This window comes from Paralichthys olivaceus, chromosome 20 (genome assembly GCF_024713975.1).
Source record: "Paralichthys olivaceus isolate ysfri-2021 chromosome 20, ASM2471397v2, whole genome shotgun sequence".
Lineage (NCBI taxonomy): Eukaryota > Metazoa > Chordata > Actinopteri > Pleuronectiformes > Paralichthyidae > Paralichthys > Paralichthys olivaceus.
This window is the reverse complement of record NC_091112.1, coordinates 10,870,085-10,886,519: the sequence shown is the minus strand read 5'-3', so window position 1 is coordinate 10,886,519 and position 16,435 is coordinate 10,870,085. Positions and strand designations below refer to the sequence as shown.

Below are 16,435 nucleotides of genomic sequence, written 5' to 3'. Positions count from 1 at the left end.
GATATGTTTGGTATGTGATTGGTCTGGGTCAGAGAGGGGCTATTTGTCAAATCCAGGGAGGGGAACATTCCTTCATTCCTGGATCCAGTCTCTCTCAGACCTCTTTATTACATAATCCACTGGGTCTGTAAGAATCGTAAGAGCAAAGAGATAGAGGATAGAAGCCTGGACCTTTATGATTACATATACACTGTGAAGTGAACTATAACAACAAACATTAAAGATTGTTTAACTGTTTAACAAGTACACAAATGCAGCTTAATAATATATTAAAATCTTTATTTGGAGATTTTGCATAGTTTAGGGTTAGTTTAATTTTGACATCCTCTGAGGACACTATTGGTTTAAACCACACAAACTATAGAGGCTAACATATTCTGAGGTTAACAGTAGCCTGACATCTAGTGGGCAATGTGAAAAACTGTGCTCACAATGGATCCCATTATAACACAACAGTTTCCAACAGCATGGGCATTAGAATAATAACCTGCAATTAGGCCCAAAAATACCAAATGATTTTATTTTAAAATCGTGTTTCTTTACACAGTGCCCTGGCCTCTATAAGACAGGTTGACAGCATAAATGTAGTCCATGCAGGAACGGCCTGATATCATTATCATTAAATCAGATTTATTATATTTATTGGGATTCACATGATGTCAAACAGCCACAACTAATGTTGCATTTTAACTCTGCATCACAAAGTTGCAATAAGTCAAATCAGCACAACATTAAATGGCATACAGTAAATACGGGGTGTCTGAGTTTCGAAGCTCATTGGGTCAGTTGTTAATTATACATAAATAAATACACAAATAAATACATGTTAACATAAATAGACATGTCATTGCCGAAATGAATTTATTTTTCATTTATTTATGTATTTAATTATTTATTCCTGCATTTATTTATTTATTTCATGCCATTTTTTGTCCCTCGTTGTTGTCTACGATGCCTGATTGGAAATGTGTTGTGTTTTAGGACTAGGTTGAGAGCCGACCAGTTGGGCCTTGTGTTCAAATGCCCACTTACTCTATTATTACTCTAAATAAACATGTAATTTGTTGTTATTTGGAGTTAGTTCAGATTTACTTCATGTATTTTATTAGTTAGTTCAGATTTACTTCATGTATTCTATTAGTTAGTTCAGATTTACTTCATGTATTGTGTTAGTTAGTTAAAATCTACTTCGTGTATTTAATTAGTTTATAAAACTTCTGTAAACTTACCTCTTCGATTCCACAGGAAACGGGGGGAAAGCTTCCGGAACCTAATTCTCCGGGCGCATTTCAATGACGGACCATTTTTGTGTCACATCGTTAGCTGTCCGTCAAACCAAATCGTGGAGTCGCAGACATTTCTACAATTTATTGTTTTTGTTACAGTCGTGTTGTGATTAGTTTTAATGGACGACACGGAGCACACAGACAAAGAAGACAATGCGCCTTCAGTTATTGAGCGGTACTACACGCGGTGGTACAGAGCCGGTAAATAAACCTTGACTGAACATCTCATGGTGTTAGCTGTGTGCTAAGTTAGCTAGCGTTAGTGAGAGAGACAGAGTAAAATTGAAATAAAAATGTCCCGACTGTCTTCAAATGATTGTCTCGCTCTGATTTAGATATGAAGGGGAAACCATGTGAGGACCATTGCATCCTGCAGCATTCAAACAGGTAAGACCAGCTGATGTTTACTATCAGATAAACAACTATGCTATATTTTTCATTTCCTGCTTTTGTATCTAACTTTAAAACGTTTATTGAGGGAAGTGTTTGTATTGGTATTGTATTGTGTGTGTATGGTGGCACTTGTTTCCAGCCTATACACTATTTTCCGCTTCAATTAGCTGATGTGTTTTGCTGCTTTTAATCTGCACTAAATATAAGAGTCTCTTATAGAATTTCCTTGTTTTTCTTTATTTTTCGTTAGCCTATTGCTTTGTTTTGTTACAGATTTCTTACGAAAATTACTCCAAAATGTAACGTATAAAAAGTAACATATATCAAAGGCTCATTTTTAAATTTGTGATTGCAGAATATGTGTTGTCACATTAGCAGAGACTCACCCGATCCTCCAGAACGGACGGACAATCAAGAGCATCAATTACCAGATCAGCGATGGCTGCAGTCGGCTGAAGAATAAAGTGTCCGGGAAATCCAAGCGGGTAACTCTTACAGCTACGGATGATTTATGTGCAAACCTTTGTCCTTCTGCATCTTTAAAACCTCTTAACACTTCTTGTCCTCCCATTACAGGGCGGACAGTTCCTTACTGATTTCGCACCTTTGTGTAGGATCACATGTTCAGATGAAACTGAATACACAATCTACAGGTGAGGCAACAGATTGTTTTTCTAGATTTATATTCTGCATAAATGCACCCATGACTCACAACTCTATCTTTTTAGCTGCATCAGGGGCCGTCTTCTTGAGGTCAATGAGAGTATTTTAGAAACACCTAAACTCCTGCTGGAAAAGGTAAATATGTGCACATCAGGGTATCATATGTTCATCTGTCTGTGATTTAAATAACCCATATTTTTGCAACCATTAATGCAAATAAACAGTTAACACGGGCTAATCACGTTTGAAATGTGCTAATCTTGTCACATCTGAACAGCCATCCACTGAGGGATACATCGCTGTCATCCTGCCAAAGTTTGAAGAGAGCAAGAGCATAACAGAGAATCTTCTGAGCAGAGAGGACTTTGAAAGAATCGTCTCCAAACGAATTGCTGCTGAATCACAGCCTTCCTGACAGCACCCTGTGTTCCTGCCCCATTCAAGTCCGAACTGTTGTGGAGGTGTTAATCTTCTGGATAAAAAAAACTGGGGCTGGAAAGAAAAAACTGTGGATGCCATCCTGGAAAAATGACATTAACTTGTGGTTACTTCTAAAATCTTTCATGTATAATGCAAGCATTGCACTCCCTGACCTAAACAGTGCTTTTATTTGTTTATGAAATTGAAAGTTTGAGGAAGCTCCCTTAGTTTGTTTGTTTTTTAAATTCAAAGAACAAGGAAAAAGGACATACAGTATTTACATTATCTGAATATTGTAATTAAATGCAACCCAAAAAAGAAATTGGTTAGAATTATTTTTGTAGAATCATTAAAAAAACAACTGACACATATTTAAGAAAAATATTGTTTATTTTTTTATGTGTCACTTTTAGCCTTTCAATTGTCAAAAGAATAGATGATCCAAAACTAGATCTATGATTTCTTCACATCTGTAGAGCCACTACAATACCCAACATACTTACACTCAGTCAGTAAAAGCATCTCTAAAGCTTAATGTCTGTTATTCATATTTCAGTCATTATAACACCCTCACCCAGTACCAAAGTCATAACCTTAAGAAACATACTATATATAGATATACCATATATATATATATATGATTCAAGTACCAGATTATACATACCATATACCACTCAATACATAGGCAGCTTCACAATGATAGTCTTCATAACAAGTACACTTCAAGGCTCTGTTAGACACTGGTGCCAGTTCAGAATTATCTGTCATCTCTTGTGAGAAAATGAGAATTATTGACACAGAATGTGGTTTGACAAGACCGGGAACTTAATAACGTAAGGTCCTAAAGCATCTCATGATGAGATTAATCTTAAGCAGCCGAGAAACCAGGGTTAAATAAAAATGTGTCCAGTAATTAACACTGGAGGACTAAGAGCTTTTACGTTTCATACTAGTAGCAAGCTAAAGATCTGAGTGTCTTGATGTGAACAATCATATTTGGCATTAAATTGTGTTTTATTCTTTGCGTTTCCTAACATGGAGGATGGTCTATATCCTATAAAAATTAGATATTAATCATACAGTGTAATTCACTTTTAAAATACTTAACTATGCAGTAATTATGCACATGAGATGCCGACTATAGTGCATCGAGGACAGAATGTACAACAATGGCTAAAATTACATAACAAGTATCAACATTACAAGCCTATGGCACAATAATCATATGAGACTGGAACACAAGGGTTTGGTGACGATGACATCATGCAAACGGCAAACGTGCAACACGTTTACAGTACACCACAAAGCAAACAGGCTTCTTACACAGAGGCACGTGGTGAAGACGTATGTATGGCCGAGCTGAACATTAAGTGGACTTCCTTCCTGGTTCACCAACAGTTTATCAACTTAATGAAGAGTGATTGCAATAATCAGGCTTGTGCAAGAAAAGGCTTGATACTGATGGCAAAGTCTTACTGTTAGCTGATTGTCTCCATCTTGTGGATTGGGGTGGAACTGGTGCTTCAGGTTACAAACTACCCTCCGGGCACAGAGAGCTTTGAGCTGCTATTTCTGTAAACCTTATAAATTCACCCTCCAGGCAGCAAATACAAACTAACCCAAAGCTGGCCCACTTTGTGGTGGGTGAATGAGGATGAGGGGAGTAAAGTATTTCCTGGATTACACGTTCTCCAGAAAGGTGAGTTGGTCTATGTGCTGCTCCGAGGGAGAATAGTCTACAAATCAGTGGGCGACTGTTTCCTGGATTATTTGCTCTCCAGCAGGTTGAGACCGGCCATGTGCTGCTCCAGTGACTTGACACCAAAGCCGTTGCTGCTCATGCTGTTGAGAGCTCCCTCCTCTTTGACAGGTGTGGACGCATCCTGCCTCTCTCTCCAGTCATGCGGGGACCCCAGGCTACTTCTCTCTGACTTGTACTGCAAATGGACAGAAAATGAAGGGACAGACACAACATTTTAAATATATAATAGAGAAATAATTACACTTACAGCGTATACAATAAACAAGGAGGTTATGTTTTCATCTGCACGTTAGCAGGATTATGGAAAAACCGATGTTCCATGAAACTTGGCACAAGGATGTGTTTTGGGTAAGAACCATTTACATTAAGGTGTGAATTCAGATCAGGGTGAGATCCAAGAATTCTTTCTCACTTTCTTTAACATTGTGAGATCAGGTGTATTTCAACATTTTCCTTGATCTCTCAGAGAATAATTCATGGGAAAAAAATCTGACATGTTAAGGGGACTGATATTGATGTGGCAATTTGGTGTAGATCCAAACAAAAATCCTGATCTAGTGAATTTAAATGTGTTTTCATTAAGCGGCTGTTGGGCCTTGGCGGAGGAATTCCCTCTACTTAATGCCAGTCTAGTAAATGTATATGAATTAATATCACATAATCACCTTTTTATTGAGCTTGTTACAGAATGGGAGGAGGGAGAGAACCACAGCCAAGATGCCTCTCGTCGTCTGAATGGATGAGTCCACCTAGACACAAAGATATAAAATACATCACCATTTTCTGAGGGGATAGCACAGATCTGAACTGTTAAACAAACATTTCCTATTCATTGCTTCACAAACCCCAGAGAGAAACACACTCAACTGTTAGCAGTGAGTGATAAAGTTAACATCAGGATGGAGAGACAGGAGCCAATACATATCAAAGAGACGCTCATTAATCAGCAGAGGAAGCGCTACTCTTCATCCCGTCCTTTTGATTCCAACCATGCCTTTATTACAAGGTGACCTAAAGCAGCTCATCCCTGCCCTGAGATGATCATTAATTCCTCACAGACTAATGCCAATGAAGCGCTGTGTGTTCGATAATGCTCGCAGATCACTCAAAGATTACACCATAATGAAGTAAAACGGTTAGTCATGCTTTATTACGCCGTCTGTTATTGGGGATGTAGTTTTGATGCCGTCAAGGGTAATTAGCGAGTCTGGTTTGTGCACTCTGCGGGATATAACTCATACATCAAAAATAACAGACTCAGGGCATAAACAAGTTGGTGATTCATTTTTAGAACAAGTGCGCACAAAAAACAGAACAGAAAAAAGGCGGAAACACACAGGCGTAGTGAGGGTACCTTCTGGAAGGTGGCAGTCTTGCCCTGTACAGGAGTTTTGGCCCCCATCTGCAGCTGCTGGCACAATGCCACCAGTTTCTCCATCTCTGTCATCACCGCAGACTTTTCCTCATCAACCAGCTGGAACAAACAGAAAGACCAGATATATAGTTTTCAGAGCAGCAGACGTGGTTTATGACAATATTGTCAATAGACACTGGCTTAATATGTACAGACAGTGATCGTTTTACTGGACTGGATTTACAATCTTGGTCAAACACAAATCGAGCCTCATAAAAAAGGAAAAAAAAAAAGGATAAAATAAATTAAAATGTGGTCTTGCTTTATGTAATCCATCAGAAACACCCAGGTCATGATCTACTGCTTAAGTCTGTTACTCAGCCGAGTTAATCCCCAGATCTGAGTCATGGGGCCATCAATCTACTTCGGTTACATGTGGCCACGAGGCCACAAATGACCTAAAAACACCAGCTCTGTTACTCAGAGTACAACTATTCACGACTAATAAAAGTACATAAAACCTCAATTAAATGTTCATTTGCATAAATAGGTTCAATGAGAGCAACACAGATGTGCAACAAGTGCCAGAGAAGTAGGGAGTGGAGGGCGAGACAGAGGGACTTCATTAGCAGCAGTTTGTTTGATGTAATTAATCAGAAAGCGTGAGACTAGTTAAAGAGCCGGGCCTGCTGATTATGAATTAGTCCTGGGCGGTCGCTGTCAACTCCCACACCTTCCCCTCTGCACATGTGCACAAATATATTCACCCACAGACACAGCAGTGACAAATGGTGGTCGTTAATGGCTGTCAAAAGGGGCCATTTAATTAAAAACTGGAGGACCTGGGGAAGGAGTTGGTAGAGGGCAAGAGGAAGGAAGACACTGGGGCTAGGTTTGTTTGCTGAGTCTCAACTCGGGAGGAAGAGGAGGACGGTGTAAGTGCATGACAGCCTTAATTTCCTGCTCTCACCATGTGATTTATAAGGCAGCCCTGGTACCGTGGCATGCCAGAGTGGGTGATATGGATGTGTGTCTGTGTGAGAGGCGTAACACAGATGTGGTGCACAGGTGCCAGTGTGTGTGTGTGTGTGTGTGTCTGCATATAAAGTTCTATTGTCTTTGGTTTCACTCATTATTTACCTCTATGCTGAATTCTGCAATAGATAGATTCCTATCAGTTTTCGGGCGTTAAGCAGATTCCAGCAGAGGACCAGGGGCATGTTGAGTAAAAAAAAGTATTTCTTTTCTTTTTTTAAATTCATTTTCACATTTCCACTGCAATTATTTTCTATCATATCTTCTTTCTCTACACATAAGACTTTTTCTAAAGTGCATAATGTGCAAAGATATTTCGGAAAGGTATTACATGAGTGGATTGGGATTTGGTAATCAGGCTTAACTGTGTGCGAGCGTGCGTCAATGCTTGCATGTGTGTGTGTGTATGTGTGTGTGTGTGTGTGTGTGAGTGTGCAGAAAGAACAAGGGGAGAGAGAGATTGATTCATCGTGTTATACCTGAGTAGAAAACGTGCGGAGCGCTGTGCACAGCTGGAGCCCCTCTTCAGAAAGAACCTTAAGAGTGAGTCAAAGACAAAAAAAGACAATGAAAATCAAAACAACTTTCACAAATACAAGGAAAAAAAATGACACCAGTCAAAAGCAGGAAAGCACAGCTGGCAAATATTATGATTTCACTTTTTCACCACTTCTTATCTGTATGCCTTCCCGTCTCTGTCCCTTCTCGTTCCTCTTCCTCTCTTATCTCCCTCGCTCCATTGCAAATGGAATAAATCCTTGCTGACATTTTTCAGCCCTGATTCTACAAAGCACTGCACATTATTGGCAATGATCCCAATTCAATAGGATACACCCCCGAGCAACCTTGTTTGTTATCACCCCATGTGTCCGAGGCGGCCGGGGAAAATACCGCACTGAATTTCAATCGTAACGATAAGTCCTTGTCATGCTCTGTTAGATCTGAAAGATGGAAGTGAGTGACGGGAGACTGGCTTTCACCAACCAGTTGTTCTACCAGTCCTTGTATGCCTTTGGTGTGATGAAACAACAGACGCATTCGTTCACAGCTTGGTTGAAACAGGAGGGAAAAAATTGAATAGAAGGTAGAGAGACGGGGAGATTAGCGGATACGTACCTCAGCTTGATGAAAAAGATCCAGTGTTGTTTTCAGCAGCCCCTCCCCTCTGGGGAATCAATATGGGACACAGAAAATGAGGAAAGGAAACATGGAGAGAGATGGATGAGGACAAAAAACATCTAGAGCTATCAAACTGTAACTAGATCAGTGGTCCACTGGGCCGCATATAACGGATATAAAGTAGTGCATATTAATGTAGCTATTTTTTTTATTATTATTATAAAAGGCCCAATGATGAAAAAGAGCCAGAGACTTCATAGAAAATGGAAACCTGCACTCAGTAAATGATGAGCCTTACCTTACATATGACTTAACTGTGACATGTGACTCGTATGCACTGTGTCTAGTATGTGGGGAAACACTGTTACTGTCTCATATCGTCCCTAGTTGCACAGAAACGAGCTTGGGGCTTTCATTGTTGCAACTACATGGTGAGTTACACTATTTTTATTAGCTGGTTATATTAACAGCCTATTATTAAACCACTTTAAACTCAAATGTAATGAAAGGAAAGTGGTAATACTGATCTTACAGGCCTAATCAATACCCAGGTATGTGTGTGTGTTTGTGTTTGTGTCCCTCAGTCTGGGAAAAAAAAAAAAAAACACTGACTTAGATGAATCTCAATGATTTCAGTGTCAGAGACAACACCTGATATATGCTGATAGCTGATGGCTGGAGGGTCTCATTACCACTGAGCTTCTTAAGAGATTCCTTAGAAAGCTTATTTGTTACCATAGAAAATCTGTTAACATGTGGGTGACTGTGTATGTAGTGTGTGGCTACCGAGGCTACCTGGTGAACAGGTACATGTTGTAGGCCATACTGGCCAAGCTTTGGCTCTGCCGGACAATGTCATGTTCTTGTTCCTCCCACTTTTCCACCTCTGTGTCCACGTCTGATGACAGCAGACGGATCTCCAGGCCCAGCTTGGCCATACTTGTTTGCTCCTGTGCACACACATACATAATTCTCATGGTGAAGACTGAAGTAAAATGGGTGTCAGTTTAGAAATGCATGTTAGCAAACTGGGTTAACACCCTCACAACATCTGAAATCAGCAAAATCTCGCATCCTGTGGTGCAGCGTGTGAAAACTGCCGTTCGACAAAAAACGCAGCCCGTTACATTACAAACGCCATCAATTCTTCAGGCGGGTGACAAACGAGTTTCCGGAGATGAAAATACCGCTGTCAGAACAGGGTGCGAGATGTGACGTGATGTTTTGTGCTGAAGGGCAGAAGAGTTCACGGGACACGTTACCTCTGCATCCAACTTGACAGCCTTGGCAGTCTTCAAGTTAACCAAGTGTTTCTGGGGGAGAGAGGATGACGTTAATTGGAGGATGATAAAGGATTGTATGATCGTAATATTTCATGGGGAAGCGTGGTGTGATACTCACCCCGGGTCTGGGAAGTGACAAATAAGGTCTTTTGTCGCCTAGAAACAGAATATTCAAGATCATAATTAAAAATAAAATAAAAATAATGAATTCATGTTTAAATCATAGCTGAATGAATTTTGAATTTTATTATTTCACCTTGTATCCTGTGTGTATCCAGATAATTAGTCTGCAATTATTGTTATTCAGTAATTATGGTAATAAAACTGTTGTGCGTTTTATCATCGTCAACCTTTCACAATTATTTTAGATATTTCATCATAAATGCAAACACAGTAAACTCTGTCATGTTTATAGGTGAAGATTAGGAGGAAAAAAATTATCGCAAATTCCTCCACAGAGTCCATATAACATTTGAACAGAGCGTTTTGGCCTCATGCTGGAACAACAGTGTGATGGATGGGAGCCTTTCACCCACTGAGCTGCGCTTCATAATATTTACTGCACTTTTATGTAGGAGCCACCTTTGTGAGGGCAAAGCACATCTTGAAAATACGCCAGAACAGCTTTTCACTGTCCCAGACTCAGTGTGTGAAAGCACTTCACCTCACACTCCCTGATACAAACGACTGAATGTGGGCTAATGTACAGTAAATGCAAATATACACACTGAGTATGTAGATGTACTTTCTGTCTGATTCTCTGTCTGTGTTTAAAAGGAGCTGTCCATGACTTGGACACTTCAGGTAAACTGGCTCAATAGTGAATAGAGTGAAAGTACAGAGGAGGTGTGAATGCAAAGTTGTTAAATGGCATTGACAAAATACTTCCCACAGACTGTGATGATTCATTTTTAAAGATATATTCATGCCGCTTGCTTTGCCTCAATGTGAACTCTCATTAAGGTTATTGAGGTTTTCAGTTGCAAAATTAGTCATCGAGGTGAATTGAAATCTTTCTGGTTAAAACACCATAGACGGCCTATATTCCCCTCTGCTTCTCACTCTTTGCCTGTTTCTAGTTTCAAGACTGTTTCTAGTGCGTGTGTGTCGTCTGTCCTACCGCCCCGACTCACCCCAACGCACCACCAAAGCATCATTAATTGAACAAAAGCGCACCTCGTCTGCCTTCAAAGACGTCATTGATCTCTCTCAGTAGCAGGGCCATGTCGCAGAGCTGCGACTCCCAGGCCTCGCAGAACACCTCCAGGTTCTCCTTGGCGATCTTACTGGACGGGTGGAGGGCCAGCGTCTGAGCTGCCGACATGATCTGAGCAGGAGTGTGAAAGATTATTACAGGAGAAGAAGGAATCTTTAAATTAGGGTTTAAATCAGGCAGAAGAAGAAGAGGAACAGCATGTGGAGTAATTTTTACCTGAAAATGGGAAACTAGGACAATGGCTGAGGTGGATCTTCAATCCAATTAGATGCAACTGGAAGCTGCTATTCTTCCCAAGCTCATAAACAGCTCATTTAATACAGGCACTACCACTTGACAACAACTAAACCTCAGTCATTAATAAGTCTATAAGTGATGTTAAAAGCTTTGTTTTCCTGTTTTCTTGATGAATAGCTTTCTCCTGTCTCTCTGGTCTGTGTGTAATAAGTGGGCTACAGTTCTGCTGAATAACCTTTAATCAACACCAGCAAATCAAGACAGTAAAATAGCCAACTTCCTTCTCTGGGCTCAGATCACAGGCTCTATCCCACTGACATGCTCATCACTGTTACACGTGCAACTGCTCAACATAAAACAAAAGGCAAGTAGGAACTAAAATGACCCTGATGAATAAGCAACTTCAATATTACAGTGCTGTGAGTTATGGTCAAATGTTACCTGTTGAATTAATAATGACAAAGCTTAACCCTCCATCACAATGTTGCAGAGGAATTATTCCCACTACAAATATAGAATTTCCTATGTATCTTATTTTAAAACGTCACAGCAGTTTTCTGGTTTTGTCGCCCACTCGAACCAAATTACACCACAAGTCACATTCCGCCATTTTTATACACATTCAAGCATTCAGATCTGGGGAACTGGGGATCAAACCTCCGAACTTTTGGTCAGAGAACGACCCGCTGCATCTCCCGAGATACTGTTTTGCTAAATAAAGGAATAATGGTTGATAACAGTATCGTGGTATAATCATCAAATGTGTGGTGGCTGTGACTCAGGAGGAAGAGTGGTTCGATCCCAGGCTTCTCCAGTACACATTCTGAAGTATAGTATGAACGAATGAATGTGTGTGTGAATGGGTGAATGTAGCTTATCAAAGCGCTTTATAAACACAGTGTGTGGTTGTATTGCAGTTGTTGTATATAAGTTGCTGCATAATTTATAAAATCTGCAAAAACACACACACACACACACACACACACACACACACACACACACACACACACACACACACACACACACACACACACACACACACACACACACACACACTGTACCCCCATCCCCTACAGGGTAGTATTTAATAGCCAATTACCCTCTGGGCCACCCTCGATTACGTTGAGCAGACAGAGAGATATCACCATCGCCACCCTAAACTGCAGAATTATTGATTGATTGACCTTTGAACTTAAGAGCGGAGTCATTACTGCAGAGTCATGCAGGGCCTGACATTCGCACCACAGGACAGGAACATTCTACACTGCTGGATAATTACTGGCATGGATGGTTTTCAAGTGCAAACATAATTAGATGTGGGACAGGGAGACGATGTGGACAGTGCTTTCTCGGCTATTATCTTGAATGGACGGAGGTAAACAGAGGATACATCAATATCTATTTTCAGTGTAGAAGATCGCTCAGGTTCCATTTCACTCTCGGACCGCCACGTGTGACCGGCTGACTCTGCTGACATGCAATAAAGGTGTTGAATTGAATTAAATGTCATTAAAGTGAACCTGCATGCCTCTCTAGACCTCTCCTCTTTCCCCTGTTGGCTGCCATGACATTAAGACATGAAATAACAATCCATACAGGAAATGTTTGGTTAGGTTTAATATTACCTGTGGACCAATGACATGGAAGGTCTCCTCAGCATGTACACAGGTGATCTCCAGAGGCTCACTCCCAGACACATGGCACAACAGCCGACAGGTCTTGAGGGAAATAAAGGAGATTCATAAATAAATCTGCTACACTAATGCTTCAATGTCATCTAAGCTTTTTTTAATTAACATCTAGGATTTTTGGTTTTGTTTGTTAGTGCTACTAGCAAAGAATATGACAAACCGTGTGAAGTACTTTTCAGCTCAGTATTTGCATAATAAAACCACATGTTGGCATTCATTTGGTGGAGGATTTGAAGTGTACTCTACATTCTCATTCAACTCCTGCGCGATGTGTTTGCTTGCATAAACAAAAGCTTGCAACATGATGGTTGCAGCACAGGCATTTCAATGTGTTTTCAGCAACTTTGCAACAAGATGAACAAGTTTTTTTCAAGAATGTAAACCTATAAGTAGAAATAGATGGGAAAGGATATCTGCTACTTTTTTAACCAGCTGGACACTTCTACAAAGTGTCACTACTGCCTCCCTGCTCCCTCTGCCCATGTCACTGCCCACCTCCACCAGTTGCTCCTTCTGCTCGGTGAGTGTGCGCGAATATTCAGCCACTGCCTCAAGGTTTCCCTCGGCCCCCGCGGCTTTCAGGGCCCGCAGAGGCAACTGCTCTCCGTGAACTTTCAGCAGGTCTGAGGCACGACCGACGGCCACTTTATGGAGCTAGAGGAGGAGAAGTGAAATTGTAGAATAAGGGTAAGAGGGAGGTACAGAGAGGAGTCGATGAGGGTGGATTTTTAGGAGGCAGAGAATTGGGGCAGAGGTGATAGTGTGACGTGATGAGTTGACAGAGAGAAAACAGCAGCAGGTGAGCTGAGGAGTGATGCGGAAAAGAAAAGAGGGAAACCAGCTACAGGAGCAGAACAGCAAGTGAGAGACAGCCACATCAGGTATCTTGTTCTTTAACGAAGTCCATGTAGAGTGGAGATGGACTGCTGCTCACCTCACGTCTGAGTTCACTGACGCTCTGGCATGTCTTCAGGATGGCCACCTCCATGTCCTCCGTGGCCTCTTTGGCGTGGACAGACTGCTGCTCCGCCGGAAAAGAAAAAAGAAGAGGGGACTAGAGCATGAGTCACACCGTGTCTTTCTAGTCACACACAGAAGCCTAGACTGTTATCTGAAAGATCAAGAAAAGGAATTAAAAAATGACTTGAATGGCAAATTAAGTCAGTCTAAATATTGTGGTTTTTCACTTTTGTGACCTGTTATTTTCTGAGAGAGTCAACATGCAATTTTGAGCAATCAAAATGAAATGATTTAAATTAGAATGGCACAACAGGCCCTTTAAATTCAAGCTGCACTAAACCGAGATCAAGATCCATTTATTATTCCCTAGGAAATCTGTGAAAATGTCAAACAAGTCCATCATCTAGCAATGTTTAAGTGAAAGACACATCCGTGGATCCACCTCTGAACTGCACCAGAATTTCAATGGCTTCTTCCCTGATCCATACAGCATCCTTCCACCAAGTTTTATGGTTTTTGTTTAATGCTGCTAACTTCACAAACACACGAATGACAAAAAAGCCAAATAGTCGGAATAAAACAAATCAAATCAAAACAAGGAATATTTGCACATGCAAATTTCTCTGCAATTTCAGAACACTGCAGCATTCTGGCCTTTTCAATTCTGCGATTGACCTTCAACTGCAAAGGCTACACGAGACAACACTCTACAATTATGTGGCAGCAGCGTCTGCTGTGTAACTGAGCACACTGGGAAAAAAATGTTTGCAAGGAGAAACTGCATCATAATGACTTGTGTTTCATAAGTCCATTAGATCTGAAGGCCAAGGAGATTCTGCTGAATGGTAACAAGACATGGAACACTATGTGATGTTTCTCTCTCAGCCAACAGAGCCTTAATAAAAAAAAAAAACTGTTATTAAGGTGGGTTATTATGCTCTGTTGTTCAAGGAGGGATGAGTGAAGAGGAATTGAGCAGGCAAAATAAATGACTGAGGGAGCCAGAGAGGGAGGCTTAATGTGTGTGGGTGTGTTTGTATGGGTTTATGTGTGTGTGTGTGTCTTATTTCTTTGCTCTTTGGGTCTTAAGTGTGTCTTATTATTAGACTCTCCTTTCACAGGTGTCTTACAGATGAGGTACTTATAATTATCTTCATACGGTAGCATGTGCTTTTATGGAAATCCCTGTCGAGGTGTATACATCTGTGCACATGCACAACATACCGCCTCAATCCAGGCGTTCATCAGCTGCTGAGTGTCCTGGCGCGCCAGCTGGCACACGCTGAGGATGGCCTGCCGCTGCTCGTGGCTGGTGTAGGCCGAGTCTGTGAAATCCTCTGTCCGCTCCACCAACGCCTCCAGCTGGCTGCCCACGCTCTGGGGTGATGAGGAGTACAGGTTCTCCCGCAGGCACTCCACACTGGACTGCATGAGACGGGTGGGAGAGGAGGGGAGGGGAGAGGAGAAAGGAAGGAGGCGAAATGAGTGAGTGAAAGAAGGATTTAAAGGATGGGGGAAACAAACAAAAGCTTTACTCTCTACCTAATGTGCTAACAAGAGAAAGCTTAATTTACGATCTTATCATCATTAAGCACTTGACCTCATTATTAAATAACAAGTAGTGTGGAGTTGGGTGTAGCCTTAGATTCACCTTGGGCTGTCAAAGGAAGCCAGTAAAATCTGAGCGTATCAAGTAGAAACCTATAAAATGTTATGCCTTTAGCCTGTTCCTAAGTGATGGTCTCGGCTTATGTGTCCTTAGATGACAGGTTTACATGAGCTTTTCACTTATCTCTGCCAATAACTGCAATAAAGCCTTTTTTTTTAAACAATAAGTAAAATATACTTTATTCTGTTTTCCTCTTAATGGAAAAAAGATATTTTTAAAAGATGTGATGCAGGTTCACTAGGTCTGATCCTTCATGTTGATTGGCTGACTCATATCTGACGCTCAGACAGAGCTTGTATTAGTCTTTCTGTTATGCTACATCCACACTGCGACAGATCTGCCTGGTTTAAGTGTAGACCTGCTAAAATGGAGAAGTTTGGAAACGCTGCTGGCTCCAGTTTAGATTTGCAACTCTGGGGCTGCGTTTCAGTCTGAAACGGCAGAAATGGAGATGTCTGGAAATGATGATGTAGACACTCACAACTTCTTGCTGACTGGATCTTATAAGTAGCCTTTGCTGATTCGTCATGCTCCTATCACATAACACAACCCTAACCGGCATTGCATTAACCTCGGCTACCAGTGTGGAACGCAACATAGATAATCAATTACAAGGATTGCTGACCCTGTTTTTTTAGCTTACAGCTATTGAACAGTTTAATTAAAAAATTTTGAACAAGCTATTACTCGTGCATGCCCAGTGTGTGTTAGTGTTCATGTGACACGCAATGTTAGGCGTGTTGGTATGTACGGGGGATCAAAACTGATACAGAGCCAAGGTGCTCGTGTGGACAAATCATTTTAGTTTTAACTTGGTTATATGGATGTAGCCCATGTCTGCTTTGTGCTCCTGTGCAGCTAATACAAGACTTGCTTAGTGTGATGCCTCGGCCACCATCAGACCGTGGCTCCATTTCACAGGCCAACACGTGTCAGTCGAGCATCATACATCAGCGTCTTCACCAATTCTTGTTTCTGATCCTACCTTGAAGTCCTTGATGCCGTTGTAGATGCTGGCAGGAAGGATCTTGTTCTCCCCACAGCTCCGTGCTTCTGTGACTATCTCGATGACTTGCTCCAGGGCACAGCGCATTCGGTGGAACACTGCGTCTTTGTTGATGCGAGCCGACTCGCAATCTGGGTGCCTCAGGCAAGTCTTTGGAAGGAATTCAACATGAAATGTCAAAGCTCTTGGCCTCTTCTACTCTATTCAACTTCTATTATCTTTCATGTTTTTCAACCACCATTATTCAATACATTAATTCACTACGTTAAACACACTTGAGAAGGCCTTAAATCTTTAAGCTGGACATTAACCATCCATAACCCTTTTTCCCAGGAGTCCAT

At 41.2% G+C, this 16,435-nt stretch overlaps 2 protein-coding genes across 2 annotated transcripts in view; one reads left to right on the top strand and one right to left on the bottom strand.

Moving 5' to 3' along the window:
• The first annotated feature begins 1,275 nt into the window (after positions 1-1,275).
• Positions 1,276-3,144, top strand: abitram (actin binding transcription modulator). Its single transcript, XM_020090519.2, has 6 exons — positions 1,276-1,487; positions 1,622-1,673; positions 2,035-2,164; positions 2,256-2,332; positions 2,408-2,477; positions 2,620-3,144. Exons 1-6 carry the CDS (start codon positions 1,406-1,408, stop codon positions 2,755-2,757), a joined length of 549 nt encoding a protein of 182 aa, XP_019946078.2. The 5' UTR covers positions 1,276-1,405; the 3' UTR covers positions 2,758-3,144.
• Positions 3,134-16,435, bottom strand: part of ctnnal1 (catenin (cadherin-associated protein), alpha-like 1) — a 46,182-nt gene continuing 32,880 nt past the window's right edge. The window contains exons 6-19 of the mRNA XM_020090885.2: positions 16,074-16,244; positions 14,644-14,844; positions 13,394-13,480; positions 12,955-13,113; positions 12,394-12,486; positions 10,492-10,642; positions 9,434-9,471; positions 9,295-9,345; positions 8,828-8,982; positions 8,030-8,078; positions 7,393-7,449; positions 5,879-5,998; positions 5,190-5,273; positions 3,134-4,699 (exon numbers count right to left, since the gene is read on the bottom strand). Of these exons, the coding sequence (XP_019946444.1) occupies positions 4,529-4,699; positions 5,190-5,273; positions 5,879-5,998; positions 7,393-7,449; positions 8,030-8,078; positions 8,828-8,982; positions 9,295-9,345; positions 9,434-9,471; positions 10,492-10,642; positions 12,394-12,486; positions 12,955-13,113; positions 13,394-13,480; positions 14,644-14,844; positions 16,074-16,244 (1,587 nt within the window). The 3' untranslated portion in view covers positions 3,134-4,528. The remainder of the gene's footprint in view (positions 4,700-5,189; positions 5,274-5,878; positions 5,999-7,392; positions 7,450-8,029; positions 8,079-8,827; positions 8,983-9,294; positions 9,346-9,433; positions 9,472-10,491; positions 10,643-12,393; positions 12,487-12,954; positions 13,114-13,393; positions 13,481-14,643; positions 14,845-16,073; positions 16,245-16,435) is intronic.